An 18,815-nucleotide genomic window follows, 5' to 3' on the forward strand; every position below is an offset into this window, starting at 1 on the left:
TTTCATCAATCGCTTTGTGATTGTGGAGAGCAGCTTCTGCAGAAATAACCTGATGACAGCAGGTCATTGATTTACCCACTGTACCAAATGAAAACGCAGCCGCTCTTGGGAAAACTGATTAAGAATTAGCAAAAGAACACGAATTTCCTACTTGCCTTAGAAATAGCAAGTCAGACCAGTCCTGGCAAGCCATCGCTGCGCAGAAGTGCCTTGCTAACGCGAACGTGGGCTGTGATCACCCACTCCTCTGCTGCTGGGCACCTTCCTGCACCCAGTTCTTCCCTGCTCTGCAGAACTCGAGCTCTGCTAGATCTGCCTGCAGAGCAGTGGGAGGATTTTCCTGGTGCGGTTCCTCAGAGCCATTCAAATCCTGATGTCTTCACCGAGAGCAGGAGCCTAAAAAAGAAAAACACCTTTCATGGCTTTCCCAAACCCGAGCTTGGAGCTCTCACACACCAGCCCCCTCCAAGGGCAGCCCAGGGGCTTTGAACCCCCAAGTCAGGGGAGCTTTTGCTTTGGAAAGATTAACAGCAGGTGGGGTTTGGGGGGGGGTTTAATGGAAAACTCTCACAAGGAATAAAGATTGAACTCTGTTTTTAGCCCTCTGCTCCTATCACATCTAGCAGAGGAATATGCTTGACAGGAAGAGCAGCAGTTGAGTCTTTCCCTGCCCAGCCACCCCCCTTCAGACTCACAGCCCAGAAACACCCTCCCATTTCAGAGCATCGGAGAGGCTGCATCAGGAGCCAGTTCAACTTTCTCTGCTGCCTTCAGGATGAAGGGAAAAGCCAAAGGGGAACAAACTATACCCCCTGAAACAGTGGAGAACCAGCTCCCAGAGAGCAGCCACCCCCTTGCAGACGCTGAGCACGCTGATGGTATATCTGTTCTCTGCAGAGAACTGGTGCTGGGCTTGCACATCCTATGAGAAATGCTCAGCCTCTGCTCCAAGGGCTTAAACCCCCCTGCAGGTGCAAAGGCCTTTCTTCCTTAGGCAGCCTGGTGCTGTGCAGTGCTCTCCTTAGGGCTCTTCTAAACCTTCCAAGGGACTAAGGAACTTCTCAGAGCTACAAACAGTGCTGGCCAGAGGCAGCCTGTGGTGCTGTAGCTCAGTGAGAGCCCTCCTCTGCTGGTGACCGCAGTCCCTATCGTGGGCAGTTTGCTGGCTGGACACTGGAAGCTTGGCTGAGCTTTGCCTTTGCAGCTGAGAGCCATTGGGAACACACACACATCCTCCAGCCTTCTGCTGACAAAGGGGTGCCTGAACCGGCCTTTAACCAAGTTAAGCAAAGGACTCTTGCTACTTGAGCTATAAGCTATATTTCCTTTGAAAACGGAGCCTTTTCTCCTTTTAGCCCAAAGCATAACCCATGAGCCTGAGGATAAAATGGGTTTCTTTATACAAGAGTGGCTATTAGGGGGAATAGCAACTGCTGCTCCTCGGCTCCCAGCACTGGTTTAGCTCTCACTGGCAGCTCAGCTCTCGTGCCCCTGGGTGTTGCTGATCACAGTGTGTGTGTTTCTGCAGACTCTTGCTCTTCCTGGAGCCTGCTGCCTCCTGCCTATTCCCTCGCATTCCAGGGATGTCCCATTCACTGGGCCTCCAAGGAGGTGGGTTATCCAGAATCCTCCATTAGGGACGGCACAAGTGGTCCAGGCACAAAGACTATCACCCACCACTGGGATAGGGACAAGACAGGGGCTGTACGAGTGGAAGCTCTACTGTGCACCAAGAGGGTGCTGGACATGGCTCACAGGGATGGATTATCCCATCTGTTTCCCAGGGCTGCTTACACCAACCCTGCTCCCAGCCCCACGCTGCCATGAAACAAAACCAGCTTGCAAAGCGGGTCACTTAGGTCTTTAATAAAATATACAGTATGCATCCATGCATAGATAGAAAATTAATTTACATGCTCTTTATTATTTGCATAATGCTTTTTCATTAATACATGTAATTCAGTCTTCACATTTTAATACATTTTGCTACTGGAATACTTATGGAGAGAAGGGGAAACTCCTTCCTTTATTCAAGTAACAGTGCAGTGGGAGCTGGTTGGAGCGGACAACGCTGCTCACCAGTCCCAGCTTGCAATAAGAACGAGCGCAGAGAGGACCACAGACTGTCAGTACTGGAAGACTTGATGATGCCAGGAGGGTGAGCACCCCCCATCCCACACCACTGTTCCTTGGGGACCCCTCCCTGCATCCCACTGGGGTTCATGCTGGCACTGGTTTGTCTTTTCTTCCCTATGATGAGCAGATGGCTACAGGCAGAGCCAGCACCGCAACTGTGGCTGTGCCAAAAGCCAGCCAGGACAGCCCATGGCAAACACCAGGAGCCTGGGGTCACCCTGAAGCCATCCACCTATTTTTGGGCTGATGGGGTGTCTGCAGGATGCACATTTCTCCTGCTCAGAACTGGCACTGCAATACAGGGTGTACTCCTCTGTGCACAAAGGAGCCATACATTTCCAAACAGAGAACTGGGGGGGGTGAAGGGAAAATTCCATAGGGAATTAATGCTGTGCTGGGAGCAGCCCCCAATGTGCTCAGCCAGGTTGGGGATCCGGGCAGGAAGGGGGCCTGGTGCTCTGGGTGGATCTCCTTGCTGGCCGTGAGGTGCCCAGAGGCTGCAGTGAGGGGGAGCAGAGCAAGGTCCACTTTGCCCTAGCCTCTCGCAGACATTGGGATGCTCCCTCCATGCAGAGGGAAGGTGAGAGCATCAGCACCCAGGGAGAGGTGATACCTGGGACTGTGTGACCCCCTGCTTAGGCACTCCTGCCCCTGCCTGGCCCCAAGGCAGGGAGGGATGAGGCAGCAGAATGAAGCCAGGCTGGAGGTTGTGGTGAGGGGGAACAGGGCATGTGCTGAGCCTGGCTGGCTTTGGTCACCTCGTCCACCCCATCACGAGCTGCTGCAGCCCCTGGGCTCCCTGGCAGCTCTTCCTGCAGTATACGGCAATGGCACAGACAGCTTCTCCGTGCCCAGGAGCATCCCCCTGTGTCTGCTCCCTGACAGCCCTTTACAGGGACTCTGCCTCCTCCCTGCCCCGGGCATTGAGTGCCAGCAGCCACACAGAGCAGCCCTGTGGCTTGGGAGCCCCATGGAGCAAAGAGCTGGGGGGGCTGAGCCCTACTGGGGGTAGCCCCTCGATTCCCACAGCTTCACCTCCTCTGGCTGCTCCTGCCTTGGAGGACAGTGTCCCTTTTATCGCTCATGCCTGGCTGGTGTCCCCCCTTCCTGGACAGTGCTCCTGATGCAGCCTCAGCCCCACATCCCTGTGGGTCCCAGGGGTGGCAGCTCAGGAGACCGGTTAAAAACCAGCTGCAGTGGAAGGAAGGCAAGGTCCAGTCGATCCCACTGCAGGGGCTAAGGACAGTGGGGCTCACCTTGAGCTGGACACCACCTCTCCTCCCATACAGACTCATTTCCAGTCTTTTTCCCCATGGCTGCTGGGACAGGTGAGCTTTTCAAGGCTGCTTCCAGCTGGGGTAGGACTGGGGCTGAGCTGATGCCAAACTTGTACAGGACCTGCAAGGGCAGCCAGCCTGGCTGGGGGCTGCCTCACTCTCAAGCTCCTCCACCTCACCCTGGGAAACACAAAACCTCAGGGCAGAGGAAGATTCCCCCTTCACGCAGCCAGGGCAGAGCCTGATGGGGGTCACCTCTATTCTTTCCGGCAGGGGTCTGTCCAGTGCTGCAGCCTCTGTCTGCAGCCACCGCTGGGTGAAGGCTGAGACACATCCAGGAGGATCCAGCCACTGCATCCCGGGGGCTGGAAGCAGACGGGCATCTCCTCCAAGCCCTCCTTGGTCCTCTGCAGGGCAGGGGCGATGCCAGGCGCCACGTCCTGGTGCAGCAGCTGGATTGTGCTCACCGTGAGCAAGCGGGTCCCTGGTGCGGCGGCGCGGAGGGGTCAGGGAGTGTGGTGGGAGCCAGGGGTCAGCCCGCGGCGGTCGGGGCTGCCTCTGCCCATGGAGCTCTCACTCAGAGCCTCCGAGTCTCGGTCGTGGCTGGAAACGCTTCCCGCATCCTCGGGGTCCTTCTTGCCGCTGTTCCTCACGGCCGCTTCCAGCGCCTTCTGCTTGCGGTAGAAGTGGGAAAACTTGTTGAAGATGATGGTGATGGGAAGCGCCACCACCAGGATGCCCCCAAGGATGCAGCCTGAGGCGGCCAGCTTGCCTGCCACGGTGACGGGCACCACATCGCCATAGCCCACGGTGGTCATGCTGACCGTGCCCCACCACCAGCACGCTGGGATGGTGTCGAAGCCGACGTCTTCCTCCTTCTCAGCGGTGTAGGCCACGCCAGAGAAGACAGAGACCCCCACGGCCAGGTAGAGCAGCAGGATGCCCACCTCCCGGTAGCTGTGCTGGAAGGCAAAGCAGAGCAATGATCAGCGATGGTCGGGGGGGGGGGGGGGGTAGGGTTAGGGTTGGGGGGGGGGCACCAACCCTGTACCAGCCAGGACACTGGGATGCTGCAGTGCAAATACAGCCCTGCACATTCCCAGTGCCCCTCTGCCATGGGATGTCCCCTGGGGCTGGGCTAAGAGGGATCGGAGCACTTGTGGGTGACCCACGTGAGTGGGGCAGTGGGGAAATCATCCCTGGCACCCACAGCCACCCTTCTGCCCTCCACAGCAGTGCTGGGAGGAAAAGGGGACCTTGTGCTTCCCAGCCAGGGCTCCCAGGCACAGGATACTCCCCTGTCCCAGTGCTCACTCCAACCTGATCTCAGCTAACACTGTTTAAACACATTGTCCTTTTACCTTGGAGGGTCCCCAGAAACTACCTCGTAGACAGCCTCCAGGTGAAGCCAGGCCAGGCCAACCACACACCAGTGCCAAAGCCACCATCAGCCTCACAGCATGGCTGGTCCACTCGCTTTTTGATAGTCACAAGCACATTTCCAGAACATTTCTGCCCAACAATCTGCCAGCTTCATTTTCATCTTTCTGGGAAAGGAAAGCAGAGCTCTGATAGGGTTTATTTTCTCCCAGTCTCCTAAGAGGCAGGGAATGCTTTATTGGAGACCACACGATGACTAAACGAAACAACATTTGAGCAAAGCAAACAGCAGAAGACGTGGGAAAAGAGCTTCCACGGTCAAGACGAGACATAAAAGAGGTGGATTCTCAGTAGGGAGCGAGAAGACTTCACTTTGACTGCTGGCAAAAGATGCTCAGCTATTGCCAGCTATACCAAGGGGAAATAATCTCCTCCTCCGCCATCGCCTGTGGCTGCAGATGCACTGTAGAAGCTCCAAGGGAGCTCCTTGTGAAGGACAAACAGCTCAGAGCCACCAATTTTGTATCACTTGGCCATGAAAGTCTTGCTCCTGGCTGGAGTTTAACACACATCTGTACATCCCAGCTGGGGAGCAGCAGAGCCAAATAACCTGATGCATTTTTAAAGGGTATCAGTCATGGCCCTGGGATGTGCTGGAGGGTGAAGGCAAAGAGGAAGTCAGGCACCCCAGCAGATCCTATTGCTTTAATTTACAAGCATAGGGGTGGCTCCAGGAACCCCCCAGCTGATCCTCAGGCACCTATTTGCAGCCAATTATCCTCGAAATATGTGATTTGCCCATTGATCCAGGGGAAGGCAGTTGGGGTTCAGGTGGGAAGGCACTTTCAGCCATGGTTTGGGTGGGATGCCTTGGGAGATGCCAAGCTGGGCAATAAAAGGCTGCAGCAAAACAGCGCTCTGACAGCAGTCTCTTTGGGTTCGTGACTCAGCCTGAGGTTTGCTTGCCCTAGGGACTTGTGCCCTTGTGCATGGGCTCCTTCCTCTGCATCTTTTCTCCAGTACAGCAGAAGATAAATGAGATGAAAGAGCACAGTCTGAGCCTGGCTGGAGACACCAGTGTGGGGACCAAGCACAGAGATGTCCCATGGCAGCGACAGCAGGATGGTGCATCTGCCATCTGGGGACGTGCAGCTTTGGATCTTCCAATCTATTTGTGTGTCCAGGCCCCTGAGGGGACAGAGAACAACTCCTGTAGATCCCTGCAGATGCCTAAATTACTTGGGGCCTAACACCTATTGACTGCCAGTGGGAGATGGGCAGCAAGCCCACGATCGGGAAGCTGCAATAATGGTAATGGATGTCGTGCATGGCAGGGGGGAAGAGTAGGGGGAAGCCTCTTCTCAAATTAAATAGACCCTGGATCAGGCCCCAGGCAATCTGAAGACCGTTCAGGGTTTATGATGCACAAATGGCAGAAATCCCTCTGCTAGCACTTTCGTGGTAGGGGAACAATTACTCAGCTTGCTAGAGCCATCGCTCCCACTTCCTGGCTGTTAACAGCCTTTACTCCTCTGCTGCTGCTTTATGCTCTGGCAAGAGGAAGTAAATTATGATTAACAAGATGTTGTAATTTATGTGCCCACTAAATCACAACGCCAGGCTGCTGCGTCAGATCTGTGTCTTCACTCATCCTCGCTTACAGCCGGCTCCGGAGTCCCCGGGAAGCGGCACTTTGGAGCACGTCACCCGGTGAATCAGCGGCTCGGCAGAGGTCGGAGCCGGGATGCTGCTGGCTCCCTGGATCTCGCCTGCTGCTTAATGTCATGCAGATGAGCCCATCGGTCCCCGCTCTGCTGCAGTGTGCTGTTCACGCTTAAGTGGAGCACAGAAAGGGTTCAGGGAGCCCTTCCCAAGTGTACAATTTGGGTTGGATTTTGCAAGCAGTGTTACACGGGTCTGTCTCTGATTGCTCTTTCAAGGTGAGGTGAGTGCTCAGAACCACGATGCAGGTAGGACTTCAGGCATCTTCATTTTGAACATTCCTCCCTGGATGCTGTTTTCAGCAGGCTTTGAGGATGCCAGGATTTTTTCCCTACACTTATTCTTTTGCCCTATGAGCTTTGCAGGGTTTGGGCTGGGCTGGTCCTGTTTTACCTCAGAAGCTGGCAGAAGATCTTTCCTGCTTGCTGCCCATCCCCAGCCACACTCGAGGCTTGCTTTTTTCCATGGCTTACACATGGGAATAGGTCCAACCCTGGCAGACGAGTCCTGCCCATACCAGGACATCCTGTGCTGGTCCTGCTGTTGCTGCAGCAGCAAGAAATAGCGTGTCCCACATCATCCCTGCCCTTCAGAAGCAGCAACACCAAGAGCTGCCAGACACTAAGTGGGAGGAGAGGGTCTCTTTGGTTGCATTTCAAACTCTGTTATGAAGATTGCTTTCCTTGGCCATTTTTTGGGCACAATGAAGGTGGGTTGGGAAACACAGGGATATTTGCACGGGCAGTGCTTGAAAAAACAAGGGTTGTGGTTTGAATATGGGGGCCAGAAGCTGTCCCACAAGGAGATGTTTGCCCTGGTGACCATCCCCCTATACTCAGCAGGAGCCCTGCATGTTCTGGGGCATCGGGAGCGTGTGTTACCCTGCATCTTGGCAGGCTCAAGAATTAGCTTTTGGATTTCTCTTGATGTGGTCACCAGGAATCAGAGACAATTGAAGGCTGAGTTTAATTGGCCTCTGCATCAGGCTGGATTTTCTGTGTAAGCACAGGAGGTGGGGGGAAAGTTTCACCTTCCCCATATCTGAACACATGGTCCTCAGCACGAGGGGCTGGAGGAGAGCCACAGGGCACCATGGCTGCTCCATGCTGCACAGCTGGGCTGCAGCACCAGGCTGGTGAGGAATTCCTGACAGCTTCATGCTCTGATTCTTGTCAGCTGCTCTTGGTCTGCCCAGGGAGGCTGGGGGTGCTGTTGAGGGGCTCCAGTCATCCCAGACCCTGCAACTAAACCTTTGTTCTTCTGTTGTAGCTTTGTGCCACCAATGGTTTAACCATTTGCCAGTCCCAACCTCATCATATCCTAGAGCATCCAAGCATCAGCTCAGCTGGACCAGGATCTCTGTCTCCGAGATGGGTAGACACCAAGCAGCATGCCCTTAGAGGTTCCCCCTTATCCCAGCCTAGGGACAGGAGCAGCTCTGAGCCACACACTGGTGCTGGCATTATCCAGCTGCTCAGCAGGTCAGTCACAGCCCAGTGAGACATCAACCATTTACCCATGCATGCCTGAGTCCATTCCAATACCATGCAATGGGGCTTGCATGCCATGGTGGGGATGGGATAGTTGAGGCCTGGAAGCACCAGTTTTGCATGACTCAAAGTCTGAAAACAATGGGGTGAGCTGCTTTTTGCCCTGAGAGTGTGTACCAAGAGGACTCATGCAGTGCTCCTCACACTCGGTTGCTTTAGCAGGCACACTAACAGCCCAGCTTGCCACGCAAGACACCCCTCAGAGCTGGTAGCTTACTGGGAATGGGTCTGTCCACGTCCCCAGGCCATACCAGAAGTCTTCTCCTTGCCCAGAGACTAAAGGGGTAGATAAGGAGACAAAAAGCCCATTTACCTTCAAGGTGGCCCCCAGCGACCTCAGCCCGGTGGAATGCCGAGCCAGCTTCAGCACCCGGAATATCCTCATGAGCCGAAAGACCTGCACGACCTTGCCCAGGTTGCCCAGCTCTGAGTCACTGCCCACGGTCAAGTCCACCAAGAGGGTGAAGTAGAAGGGCAACACCGAGACAATGTCAATCAGGTTCAATGGGTGCTTGAAGAACTTCCTGGGGCTGGGGGAGAGCAGGAGGCGGGAAGACACTTCGAAGGTGAACCAGGAGATGCAGAAATACTCCAGCTTGTGCAGGATGGGTTCATCAAGCACATTGCCGTTCTCATCCACCTCCTGGTACTCGGGCATGCTGTGGATGCACATGGTGGCGATGGAGACCAGCACCACGCTGATGGACACGAAGCTGAAGAGTTTGCTGGGGATGGAGTAGCCGGGGTTCTCCATGGTGAGCCAGAGGCGTTTGCGCACGTTGCCGCAGCGCAGGGTGCTGTAGTGCAGCAGGTCATGGTTGATGTCAGAGATCTCATCGGGGGACGTGTCCACGCTGCTGACTTCACTCTCCTCATCCCAGTTGTGGTGCCGGCTCTCCAGCTTGCGCTCATGGTAGCGGTAGCTGCAGCAGGAGTCCAGGAAGAACTCATTGATGCCCCAGTACTCGATCTCCTGGCAGAAGGAGAAGACGCACAGCTCCTCCATGACGTGCAGCTTCCCCGTCTGGTAGAAGTGGAGCACGTAGAGGAAGAAGCCAGGGTTTCGATCAAAGTAGAACTCCCTGGCGCTCACGTCGTAGTCATCGCAGAGCTGCAGGATGGACTCCTCCGAGTCGCAGGAGAGCAGCCGGCCCAGGCGGGTGTTGGGGAACTTGGAGAGGGCGCTGGAGCTGAGCCGCCTTCTCAGGCCCCCCACGTTGATGTTGATAACGTCCTCCTCAAAACTGGGACCCCAGTAAGTTAAGGTCTTGTTGACCATGATCAGCAGAGCGGGAGCCGGTTCCACCTGCGGGTGAGACACAGCAGGGCTGGAGGGGACACAGGGCTGCCCCCGACCTGGATGCTCCAGGGTGGAGGGCAGAAGCACCCTGGGGAGTGAGGAGGGGTGTTTGAATGTTGAAAGGTGAGGACCAGGGAGAGGGGAAGGATGGAAAACAGCTCTGGGCACTTGATCTTTGATGTGTATGGAAGGAAAAAGGAAAAAAAAACCCAATGATTTTTCCAGGTGAAACTTTTCCTTCATTCTTACCTCTTAAAGTTTCTCCCTTCACAGATTGCTAATGGAAAGCAGCTTACTGCACCCCCAGCACCTCATCATGGGGCTTTCCGTGTTCAAACAGGTAATTAGTCACTGAAGAGAGGATTTATCCCCCAGAGAGCCTCCCCCATGGAAAAATATCATCATCATCAAATCCCAACTGCAGTGATTCTGTCAAAGAGCTTTGTACCCCGACTCCTACATTGCTAATTAGACCTGGTCAAAAAATCCTTAGATGGTGCAATCTTCCCAGCAGCAAAGGCAGTTGTGCTAAAATCAAAGTGTTTTCACAGAAGGCGTCACTTTTAGAGGGAATTTCGGTGAAAGAAGTGTCAAAACAATTCATCTGCCTGCTTTGTGTCCTCTTGTGCGTTCTGTCATGTAAAATATTAAGATTGTTTTAATAACGTTGAAACATAACAAAAACATGGTTCAGAATCATTGATGACCGAATGGGTATAATTGTAGGGAAATAAACAGCCAAGTTTTGCTTTCTGTTGTGTTTCAGGATCTTCAAAGTTTCAGGGGGCTGGGCTTTTCCCTGCGGCAGAAATTCCCTTTTTTAATGAGAAGCAGTTGAAGCATCTAACAAAGAGAAGCGTTCCCACACCTTCATATGCATTTACACCTCTCAACCAGGAGCTTAGAATAAAAAGGCAAATAAAAAGGTTTGCATCCATTTGAAATCAGACTTCTCCACCTACCTTATTTGTCAAAATGCCTGGGGAAACACAGAATGGCCCCGTATCCACATGGTCCCTCTGCTCCTGGCACCAGCGTTCTGAGTGTCCTCTGGAAGGACACTGCATTGGCTCTCTTGGTTGAGGAATTACACTTTTTACCCACACATCAATAAATTGGGAAGAACCCTGCTATCAGCATGACTTGCTCCTGAGGTCTGCACTTCAGGGTCACTGCTGGTACCAACAGGACTTTTGTAGTCAATGATGTTTTATGCTGCAGCGATCACTGAGGTATTTGTGACCTCCAGACTGGCCTGTGTCTCCTGTCTCAGAGGCTTCCCTCCCTGGTTTTAATCAGCCAGCATCTTATTAGGAAAGTCCCTCACCTTCTTTGTCTTGTGTCACCCACTGAAGTCTTCAGCCTTCTAGATGCTGCAGGGATGGAGGCAGCAGGAGCAAAGGGAAGGGCTGCAGCAGTCCCTATGGTGATGCTGAGGTGCTACCAGACCCTACATGGGACAGGCTACTTGGACAGTGCCACACAAGTGATATGAGGTGGATCCCCCTCACCCCTGTTCCACTGCAGACCCCATTGCACCCCAGCCTGGCATTGCTCACTGAACATCTCATTGGGTTTTGGGGGGCAGGGAAAGGGCTCTGCATGTTTACCAGTGTCTGGGAGACACGGCATAAAAGGTTGTCAGACTGGGAGGGACCTGGGGTACCCTTCCACATCTAAATCTGCAGGTCGGAGCAGAGCTGGAGATGGGCAGGTAATGGAGTAATGGTTAGAAATAAACCCGAGAGGCACATTTTTAAGCTGAGCAGGGCTGTGGGTGCAGCAAATGCCAGATTTGTGTGAAATAGCCTGGCAAAGGCATCTGCTAACTCCACTGCATCTCCCAGCCAGGGCTCCTTAAAGATACAGGCTTTGCACCACAAAGCCAGCGTTTCCCACTACACCAAGTCTGAAGGAGGCAACTGGATTGTGGTAAGCCTCAGAGCTTAATGGGCTCATTGTCTTGCCTTTCAAAGGAGAGGGGGAAAAAGAGAGGGATCAACTTTTTTAATGGTTAAGACAAAAGCAAGGGAGTGAAAGGGATGTAAACACTCCTTTTCAGGGACAAATCGGAATTTCTGTGACATAAGCTTTTCCAGGGAAGACATCACACAGCCCATCTGTGGGGTGGGGATGACTAATCCAGAATCCAGGTTCCTTCCAGAAGGATGCTCATGCATTCAGGCTACAAACACACACACAGGAGCCATGTGTGTGGGTCTGTGGGATCCTGCTCATCCCACACCCAATCTCAGCCTCTCTCGCACCCTTCCTATAGAGCAGCCACTCTGGGAAACCAGGCCAAATGTCACTGTAATCAAAGGCAAGGCGGCCTTGGGGCTGGACCGAGGCATGGGGGAGCTCAAATGGTTACCAGGAGCTGCACTGGGATTGCAGGACAAGCCCAAAGGGATGCAGAACCATCCACAGCTCATGGCTGTGCTGTGCCATTGTGGCTGTGGATGAGATGTGCCAGGCCCCAAAAGCCAGGAGGGAGGTGCCTCACAGCTCAAAAGAAAACCAGCAGGTGTCAGGCCCCTGTGAGCCTTTGTACCCCAGGGAAATCCTTCCATCCCCCCCTGCATCCCACGCAGGAAGCAGCGCAAGAAGGGTCGTGAACTGAGATGCTCCTTTCTGATGTTCGCTTCTGAATAGAGCAAATTTCTGCCCACATACAGCTTTCACATAGGAATCTAAAGCAGCAATTAATAGTTTTATAACTCTTTTGTCTACTTGTTTCATGACCAGCCAAGCTCAACTTTAGAACAAAACTGAGGTTTGAACTAAGACCTGGCATCATCTCCCCTGTGGATTGTCACAGCATGCACCCACCTTGCATTTGCAGTGGTATCTGCTGGGAAACAGAAGCTTACTTTGGGAAGGCTGGGTGGTTGTTTTACTTTAAAAAGCAATGGACAGAGAATACAAATGTGTCTGTCTGCAGTGATGGGAATTGGCAGAATTTCCTTTTAGTCAACCCCAGATTTCCATGAATGATTGGAAAAGAGAACAGAAGAGACCCAGTCTCTTTCTGGTCAATTCTGAAATACATTGTAAGCTATTTTAAAGAGACGACCATCAGAATTATACAAGCCCAGTGTGAGCTGGGTGTTGGGTGTTCAAATGGATCTGTACCTCCTGGAGGAAGAAATCTCTGATGTGTGCATTTATGACAGTGAAAATATAACAACAGATCAAGCATTTCTGTAAGAAATGCGAGAAGAGTTTCCCTTGACAACATAAATTTTCTGAAAGGCTTTCAAGTGGAAGTTAGGAGTATTTATTCTAACTGGCAGAGGGGAACCAAGGCAGTGGGAAGGAAGATGCTAATAGACATTCAAGTGAGGATGCAGCAAGTGCAGGGAGTATTGCACACTGGGCATTTTCCAACCAGGTACAATGGATTTAGATTAATGGTCCAAAAAAGAAACCCTGTACTTACAGCTCAGCGAGGCTTCCCAGCAGGGATTCATGTGGTTTGTCTCAAAGGAGCCATTAGAAATGCCTACAGGAGGAAGAAACCCTTATCCTTTGTCTGTAGTCCCATCCTAAATACTCTGTCACCCCGGGTGACGCCTGCATGTTCTGGGTGTGCAAGTGTTGTGGCTGTAAACCACTGCAGAAGTCCTGCATGGGATGCCCATGCGGCTGGATTAGGTCTGAGGGTCCCCTACTGGGTACCTGATGGGGGGAGTGGGCTGGCTGACCTCCCAGCTCCTGCAGGATGGTGTCCCCAGCAGCTATACACTGGATCAGGACTGGAGAGACACCTGCTTTCTGCTTATCCAGAAGTGCCCTTGCAGAGCCCAGTCTCCATCACTGAGCAGCCCTGTACCCACTAGCCTGAAGATGCTCAAGACCAAGCCCTTGCTCTGGAGATGAGCAGCTCTCCAAGCTGGCAGGAAGGAGCATGGAAGGGGAATTCCCATTGCTGGCTGTTCCCTGCAACAGATCATAAGCTGCTGCTATACACTGAGAAGCTACCACTGAGGGCTGTGCACTGAGGGCTGGGGATGCAGCTGGCTGGGGGACTCCCTGTTCACTTCAGGGTGCAGGAGGGGGTCATTACCAATAGCTCGTCTTTCTCCTGCTAGCGGGCAGCCCAGCACCTGCTGCAGATGATGCCTTGTCCTGAGCCAGCCTCTGCTCCCAGGTCTCTCTTAGTGGGTGCACAGTTCCCCTGGGGGACCCCTGCACCCATCCCTCCTCCGGGAGAAGGACTCTCTTACCCCTGCCTGCAGAGGAGTGTACCTGCACAGAGGAGTATCCCTATGCCCCGCGTCCCAGCAGCATCCCGGCATGTGGGTGCAGCACGGAGCTCCCCGCTCGTTCCGGGATATCGGTGCCTCGCTTCCCCGCTCATCCCTGTGTGTCGCTTCCCCCAGTCCTGCTCGCTCCGGCATGCCGCTGATCTCTTTGCCCTCTCACCCCAAGATGCCGGTGCACCCGGTGCCTGCTGCTCCCCAGGGTGCTGATCCCTGCAGTGCCCGGGGATGCTGGTACCCCGCGTTAGCGGGATGCCGGTGCTCGCTCCGCTCTGGTCCCTGGGTTTCAGATCTCACGGTCCCTGCCGCGCCCTGGGATGCTGATACCCGGGTCCCCGCGATACCGGTGGCTGCAGCACCCCGGGGTGCCGGTTCCCCAGTCCCCACCCTCCCTGGTGCCGGTGCCCGGGTCACCGCGATACCGGAGCCCGGCCCCGCGCCGCCGCTCACCTGCCTCGGCGCCGCTCCCGCCGCAGCGTGCGCGCCCGGCGCGGAGCCCTGCGGGGCCGGCGGCGGCGGCTGAAGCTCCGCGGGGCCGAAGGGGGGGGCCCTGCTCCCTCCCGCCCCGCCGCCCCTCCCGGGGGTGCCACCCTCCGGCCCGCCCGCCCGGAGCCGCGGGAGGCGAAGCCAGCCCTATTGCCGGTCCCTCAGCAGCAAGGTGGGGCCGGAGCAGCGCGGTCCCCCCGGGGTAACCCCGAGCTCTGTGCAGGGATGCCCCGGGGGGAAGCCGGGGCCAGGAGTGGGTACAGCCGCCACGATCGATGGCCTTACCTGCTGGAAGTGCCCTCCGCAGCCCGTGGGACGGCGGACGGGAGCCGCAGCGGGCTACAGGACTCACCAGCACCTTGCAAAGCTGCTCAAGGGGCAAGTGGGGCCCCGGAGGGCTGAGCAGTGTGGTGGGCAGCGAGCAGATCCTGACCTGGCTGTCAGGCTGAGCAGGACCCCAGCAGTGGTGACACCTCGCATGTGGGCAATGCACCTCTGCCCTTGCAGTCGCCCTCCATGAGATCCAGCTCCATCTTTCTCCTTGGGATGGGGGGTACTTAGGGCACCGGGGGCAGCCACCCGGGGAAGGGAACCCCTGGCTTGTTGAGCTCGCAGTTGGCTCTTGAAAGGCTCGTCAGGAGATGAGTGAAGGCAGCAAGTCCTGGGCATGGCACAGGCTGGGTTTCAGGTCACGGAGCTGCTGTCACCACCTGGAGCCATCCCCACACAGCCTGGCGACCGGTGCAAGCACACCAGCTCCCCCAGAAGTCAGCTGCTGGAGCAGAAGGACGTGGAAGAGAGGATGTGAGACCTTCCCGAGGTGATGGCTGGGGCTGCATGTCCTTGCAGCGATGGCTCATTGCAACCGTGTCAGGCAGGCAGCTCACAGGGGGTGAGACTTCATACCACCCTCCTCATTGGATCCATCGGCTTGCTGATTCCAGCCCGAGGGGCTGGATGGAGCTTGTGGGCTCTCACCCTTCTCCAGGCTTGCCCGAGGCGGGCTGAGAGCTCCTTTTAGTGGCCAGCATCTTTCCCCTGCCCGCACACCCGCCTCCCTCTGCCGCGTGTGCTGCCAGCCCCGTCCCTGTGCCAGGCAGCTCTCTCCGCTGCGGGGCCATCAGAGTGTTTCCATGTGTGTGATGTGTCAGACTGTGTGTGCCGTGTGCTTGTTTACATGGGAAGGAGGCAGCGGAGGGAGGGGGAAGGGATGACTTTGAGGGAGGCCTCAGAAAAGAAAGAAAAAAACCCAAACTGAGGAGGAAAACTAAAACAACCCTGGGGGAAATTCCTCTGCTCTGTGATATGAAGCAAAAAGCATTTATTTTTATGGCAATTAGGGGTGGCTGAGCATCCCTGGAAGCTGCAAGATAAACATGCCCGGCTTTGTCTGCTCCGGGCACTTGCCAGCCCAGCTCTCAGCGGGTGCTGAGGCCCAGCAGGGTGCAGCCCACGGGAGGGAGGAGGACTGGCTCCCATATGGGGTTTTCTCTGCCTGTCGCTGACATAAGGGGATCAGGGTGAATTTCCTTTTCCTGTCTGAAAACATTTCTCATCCATCCGTTTTTCAGCAAGGGCCCCCACTCTGTCCAACACTTTGCACCAGAACCTCCTTTCTGCACAGCCACAGGGTAGACCTGAGCCCTAACCCCAAAAACCAGCTCTCCAAGCACTGGGAAGTTTGCTGAGTGTCCCCTGGGCTGTGAGAAGGAGCTGAAGTGTGAGCAGAAAGGGAGGCAGGGCTCTGCCTGTCATGCCCCCAGGATGGAAGGGTCACCCCAGGGGGGAGACACCTCCTGCTGCAGCTCAAAGCCTTGGCTGCAGGAGAGCTAAATTCACCTTCCAGGCTACTGAGGCCCCGCATAGGCTTGTGCTGGCATCGCAGCATCCTTCGGGGGGGGGACTTGGCTGCAGCACCAGTGGCACCTGAGGTGAATTTTCCCTTTGCTGCTCAAACTCAGAAGCAAAAGGCCTGACTCTCCCATCAGCCAACCAGAGCTTGTTGGCCTGACACTGACACTGGCAAACTGTGGCAGGAAGGGGAGACTTACATTTTAAGGCTCTTTCCCAGCAAACTGAGGTGCAAGGGCCCTTACACAGCAGTGTTTGCAGCTGCACTGGCAGGGTGCAGCTCCCCATGGCACAGGCCAGCCCTGCACCTCCACCACCACTCCTCAACTAACTGGCAGTGATGTGAAGACAGGAACAGGCAGAAAATCAGGTCAGCTGGAAACGCTTTGCCATCTCTTCCTTTCATGTCTGCCCCCATCTTCCTCTCCTGGGGAAGGCAGGTCTGCCACCAAAGCCTGGGGGGGATTTTGTCCATGAGCACACAGCAAATCCTCAACGCATGGATGGGGGGAGAAACCTCTCGCCATGGTCTCTTCTGCAGTCTGGAAGCAAATCGCAGAGGCAGGGTGAGTCTGAAGCCAGCAGCCATTTCAGTGCTGCAGTGAGTCATCCCGAAAGGCGCTCAGCTTGTGGCAGCTCCCTTCCTTTCTTCTTTCTGCCTTATTTTTTTTAATAGGTGATGTAGCAATAAATTAAATAAATAGGGGAATGTATGTATGAATATAGCATGTCTGCAAGCTCCATTAATTGAAAGAAAAATCTTCAAGCGCTTTTCAACCCCTTGGACATCCATTGTAAAAGGCCAGAGCTGCTGGGTAAGTGGCACGTAGGAGATGGGATGGAGAGGGATGAGCACTGGCACACCTGCGAGCGCAGGGGGATCTGTGGAGCCAGATACTGACAGGGACTATTTAATGCCAGGGACATGGACACAAAGCATTTCACAAATAGTCCTTTCCAGAGGGAAAGAGCTTAATTAGGGCAGATGCAAAAGCCTGCTCTTGAGATTTGCACTGGCAAAGACTTAATACATGGGTTTTCCCTACTACTCTTTTTTTCCCTGGTGGTTTCTGTGCTCACTGATGTGTTTGTGCCCCCAGGCCTCCCATGAGCTCTGGGAGGGGGTTGCTCTGGCTGGATGGGTTTGGGCTTCTCCTTCCCATGCTGTCAGCTGTCCCCATGCAGCCTTGCCTCTCCCCAGAGCCAGCCCACAGGATGGTGAGGAGGGAAAGCTGAGCCATGATGGCAGCATCCTCTGAGCAGGAGGAGAGGAGTAAGGACCATCAGCTCTGGAGGTGCCATCCCTACAATCCCCATCTTCATCCTCCATCTTCCACACTCCAGCATCCCATGGGGCAGATTGTTGATGCTGCAGCTCCATCAGCACCAAGTCCTGCTCCTTGCCCTGAAGTGTCCTGCCCATGCAGGGGTGGTGTCTGCAGGAGGGAGAGTCAGAGGAGGACAGAGGAAGTCAGCAAGTCCCCTGCGCATCCTTCAGAGCCTCAAGACCTGAAGACCCTCTGACATCAGGCCCCTCTCAGTACCTCCAGCACTGCTCTAGCCTCCTGTAGGGGCCCGAAATACAGCATCCCTGCAGAAACGGGTGAGCTTCTTCCCCTCATGTGACTATAATTCTGTCTATACTCACACTCTTGCCAGCACAGATGGAGCTGGAGGCAGAGCTGCAACAGGAGCCCAGTGCTCCCCAAGAACCTAAAGCCACTGGAGCATTTCCACCTGCAAAACAACAATAGTGACAATTCATCAGCAATTTATAGGTTTGGCTTGACATTTCTAGCTGTGTCACCACAGCTGGGCAGGGACTGAAGGGACCCAAACCCAGTGGACACTCTTTGTCCCCAGATATGGTGGAGAGCCAGAGCCCCAGGGCAGGTTTGCTGCTTTCACCAATGTCATTCCCTCATCTGTTCTTGCTATGGGACAAAAGTATCTGCAGGATCCACTGTCTCAGGGAAACAGCATCTTTATCCTGACCCCATTACTGCATGCCCCAAGGAAGGCAGCGGAGCCGTGGCAGGTAACAGGGATGTCTGATGGCTCCTTGGCCTCCTGTTAGATATTCCTCCATTGCTGCACAGAGAATCCCTGCTGTCTTCATGTCAGAGCACAGATTCTGGAATGCCAGCTATAGATTTCTCCCTGCTGTACAGCTGGTCTGGCTGCTTGTCACTGTAGTTCTGAGGGTTTTTAACCAGGACTATTTGAGCAAGCAGCAGAGGAGCAGCAGGGAGGCAGAAAGAGATCTAAGGATGAGAGCTCACTGGCTGGTTGGGAGAGGCATGGGCCCTCATTCCTGCAAAATGCACATGGGATCCCACTCTTCATCGCCTCCTTCCACCAGCATTGCCATGTTGAGGGCACACATCACTCTCCCATTTATTTACAGAGCTCTGGGCTTGCATTTTTAGGTAGATTTGGGTACTAAGAGAGGACACATCTACCTTCTGCTCCAAAGCAGACAGAGGACACATCTACCTTCTGCTCCAAAGTCTTGGAGCAGTGAAAGAAGCCTTTGTGTCCCAAGGTAATGCCCACTGGTGGCCAGCCTGTGCTGGAGTGCAGCATGGCACCCAGGCAGACACCCCGTTTTCCTGCAGCGGGGAAGAAGCCTCCTGGTGACCAACATTGTATTTGGACTGACCATAGTCCATGGAGCCAGGGAGTCAGTACGTGAGACCCGAGAGCTGGCCCAGCCCCTTGCTGGAGACCAGGATTAATGTGAAAAGCAGTCGTGCATCTCTGAGGGTGCTCAGAGCAGCAGCCGGCTGCCCTGGGCTCATTAATGTGATCGAGTCACAGGAGTTCCTGAAGCAGAAAGGTATTTGGG

The 18,815-nt window shown here is 54.7% G+C and overlaps 1 protein-coding gene across 2 annotated transcripts; it reads right to left on the reverse strand.

Moving 5' to 3' along the window:
- Positions 1 to 1,846: 1,846 nt before the first annotated feature.
- Positions 1,847 to 14,437, reverse strand: KCNS1 (potassium voltage-gated channel modifier subfamily S member 1). 2 transcript variants are annotated; one of them, XM_005146740.4, is made up of 3 exons: positions 14,402 to 14,437; positions 8,379 to 9,371; positions 1,847 to 4,375 (listed from the first exon to the last, which is right to left on the reverse strand). In XM_005146740.4, exons 2-3 carry the CDS (start codon positions 9,342 to 9,344, stop codon positions 3,920 to 3,922), a joined length of 1,422 nt encoding a protein of 473 aa, XP_005146797.1. In that variant the 5' UTR covers positions 9,345 to 9,371; positions 14,402 to 14,437; the 3' UTR covers positions 1,847 to 3,919. The 2 variants fall into 2 exon arrangements, with proteins under 2 accessions (XP_005146797.1, XP_033923045.1); XM_034067154.1 differs by lacking the exon at positions 14,402 to 14,437 and adding an exon at positions 12,808 to 12,964.
- Between the last annotated feature and the right edge of the window lie 4,378 nt (positions 14,438 to 18,815).

The sequence above is a fragment of the Melopsittacus undulatus genome, chromosome 10, assembly GCF_012275295.1.
Source record: "Melopsittacus undulatus isolate bMelUnd1 chromosome 10, bMelUnd1.mat.Z, whole genome shotgun sequence".
Taxonomy (NCBI): Eukaryota; Metazoa; Chordata; class Aves; order Psittaciformes; family Psittaculidae; genus Melopsittacus; species Melopsittacus undulatus.

Coding starts and splice junctions, on each gene's coding strand:
- KCNS1 (XM_005146740.4), bottom strand. CDS start 9,344: ATGGTCAACAAGACCTTAACTTACTGGGGTCCCAGTTTTGAGGAGGAC. Junction 4,376..8,378: donor CGCTGGGGGCCACCTTGAAG/GTAAATGGGCTT, acceptor TTTGCCTTCCAG/CACAGCTACCGGGAGGTGGG.